Source organism: Mus pahari, chromosome 2, assembly GCF_900095145.1.
Source record: "Mus pahari chromosome 2, PAHARI_EIJ_v1.1, whole genome shotgun sequence".
Taxonomy (NCBI): domain Eukaryota; kingdom Metazoa; phylum Chordata; class Mammalia; order Rodentia; family Muridae; genus Mus; species Mus pahari.
Window position 1 is genome coordinate 60,881,513 of NC_034591.1, and position 3,021 is coordinate 60,884,533.

The following is a 3,021-nucleotide window of genomic DNA, read 5'->3' on the forward strand; positions in this document are numbered from 1 at the left end:
AAAGATACTGAGATCTCTGTGTTTCTATTCAAACAATCCTCTCATTTGGAACTTAATTGTATTAAATCTATCTAAAAATCATTTCTCCTTTTAATGTGTACACATACACACACACACACACACACACACACACACACACACACACACACGTGGTATTTCTCCTTGAAGACACATCCTGAGTTGCATGGAGTTCCAACAGGAATGTTCTAGGATGAATTCAGAGCAGACAGCACATGAGAAAATTGGCATTGGTTTGCCACATAAGCATTGTCATGTTTGTGACATATTTTCTGTTTAAATATTTTAAAATGAGGCAATTTGGAGGAGCTACAGTCAAAGTACTTTGTAAGCTTCCAGGGAGGAAAAGGACGCCTGCCAAAAGTTAGACTTTGTAATGGTACTTGCAAAATATGATCTCCTTTAATATCTAACAATGCACAGAGATAACATTTGGTGGTGAAAAAAAATGAGATCTAGAAATGCTACCTAACTGCCCTCAGGTCTTAGAAACTAGGAAATCTAGACTTGAAGCCAAATGTTTTACTTGTAGCTTTGCCTGGTACCGTCTTTAATATACTTCATTGTTTTGATCTTTATGATGGCTCTCTGTATCCTGGCTACTTTACACCTATCCATCAAGTGTAATAGAGACCTTTGGACACTGTCAAGTATGTTGTTGATCACTCAGTACTTCTTTTTCGATTTTTCCTCTGTACATTAATTAAATGAGATTGAAAATAAAGATACATCAGAATCACTCTAGATAGTGTGTGTTGCCAGGAGCAGAGGATTTTAAGACTTCTTGTGCCCTCTTGTGGAGGAAAAGAGACACTAGGGGGAAATTCCCTTTCAGGAATATGATCTAGGGAGGATGAGGGCTAAAGAAATCTCAGTTGCCATGGTAACCAGTACATTTCTTTCCAACCATTTACATCAGTCTTTTCCTCTTCTTCATTTCCATCCTAGTCACTATTCCGTTTTAACTTTTCTATTACACACACACACACACACACACTCCTCTTTACCCTTAGTCTCCTGTATTTCTTATGCCACCAGCTGTCTGTCTTCTCCCTGTTTTGCTACAGAAGAATAGAGGAAAGACAGAAGTTTAAACAGGGAAGTTTAAATGACAATATGACTACTATCAGACCTGGTGACACATGCTTGTTTGGCTGAGGCAGGGGGATTCAAAATTGAGGCAAGGGCCGACTACATAGTAGAATTTTGTGTCAAACGAAACAAACAAACAAACAAACATCAGGACCCAAGCAGCAGTAGAAATTCCTGAATGAACATTTTCCATATTAACTTTTACAATTGGTCTTAGACAAAATACTAAGAACTTTTCTACATTAAGTTCTATCTTGCATAGCTATCTAATGACATCTTGTTCCTGCTTGATTGAGATCTTGAGTATCAGCCTCTATAAACTTTTTAGCCTCAGCAGAAAGATGAATGATGGAAACACTCCCAGAGGTGAAATTAACTAATTGAGTTACATGAGATTCTCCTACATGTTCACCAGTCTATCTGGTATCAGATACAGACACAGGTAGATCCCACTTCTCTCAGCCACGCATATCCATGAGCATGCCCAGTGTAGCTCAATAGTAATGTGGGACAAGTGTAGAGTGTTCAGACAGGAGTAGCCTGCTTTGAGGACTGGTATACAATATCCTATACTGGATACTACAAACTGGAAAGTTTACTATATATAGGCAACTCACAGGTTCTGCATATGTGAGTTAAAGAGTTTAATAAATTTCTTTGGCGAATTCTAACTTGAATCATGTTGTTTTCCAGACTTCAACTTGGCTATCAGCCAGAAATTCAGTGGCAAACCCCCTCCACCCATCTCTAGTGAGGGTTCCTAGCAATGGAGGTAGGACTAAAGAGAGGGTGTGGTTTTTGCACAGATGTCTGCCCCACCCTACTCAGTGTGAGACTCCAGGCACAGAGGTAGAAGCCAGAGTGACTAAGAAGCAGCTTCTCCGTGCTTAGGATGAATTCGTTGTCCTTGAGCCTGGAAGCTGAGAGGTTCAGTGGTACCACCGACTCTACCTGGCCAACATTAATAGAGTAGAACAGTTGCTGGAGGGTGCCTCCTGTGGCCTGCCAGTACCAGTAGAGGTTGGGGTTTGATTTCCCCTTTATGGTACACTCCAGAGAGAGTGGACTGCCCACAGCCTTGACCTCGGCAGCTGGCCATTGATGGATAGTCTGAGCACTAACACCTGTAAAGAAATTAAAGAGTCATTTAGAGAAGAAAAACACACCCCTACACACACACACACACACACACACACACACACACACCCCAGCTTGCTTGCCTTCCCCTGTGAAGGTATTACATGTAATCAGTCTCAGGGAGTACACTAGAAGAGCCAAGGATGAAAAATGTTACAGGGCAAGGGGAAACAAATCCTTTTTTTTTTTTTTTTTTTTGGTATTTTGAGACAGGGTTTCTCTGTATAGCCCTGGCTGTCCTGGAACTCACTTTGTAGACCAGGCTGGCCCTGAACTCAGAAATCCACCTGCCGAGTGCTGGGATTAAAGGCGCGCGCCACCATGCCTGGCTGAGACAAATCCTTTCTAAAAGTTACAAAACCGAGAGTCAATACTGAAATAGTGTGAAATGCCCAGGTATATCTCAGTAACTGGAGGAACGTGGTCAAGAGAGGCAAGCCAGTACCAAAGAATCTACACCTTTAACAGGTATAGAGATGGAAGCAACGATTTGAAGGTAGGCTTTCAAGAGGGGAACGCACCTACCCAAGAACATGCCCAGGAGAAAGGCAAGGAGAGAGTAGAGCATAGTTCAAGATGGTCTTTGTCTAGGCTTGTCTACTCTGCACTTGCACTTCCTCTTCTAGGCCAGAGATGCACAGGCCCCTCCTACCTGAAGACTGGCTGCCAGAGTGGAAGTTTAGATCCCCTTGAGCTGGGGAGGAAATGAGGCTGGGCTTTCTTAAGCAGGTGTTGAATCATCCCCACCCTCCCTGGGAACCAGCTGTGCTCTGC

General features: G+C 42.5%; 1 gene segment (V, D, J or C); it reads right to left on the minus strand.

Annotated features, from left to right (window-relative positions):
• Positions 1 to 1,857: 1,857 nt before the first annotated feature.
• On the minus strand, positions 1,858 to 2,815 carry LOC110316786. The segment is given in 2 exon segments: positions 1,858 to 2,234; positions 2,773 to 2,815. Coding segments are annotated over 2 exon segments (420 nt in total).
• Between the last annotated feature and the right edge of the window lie 206 nt (positions 2,816 to 3,021).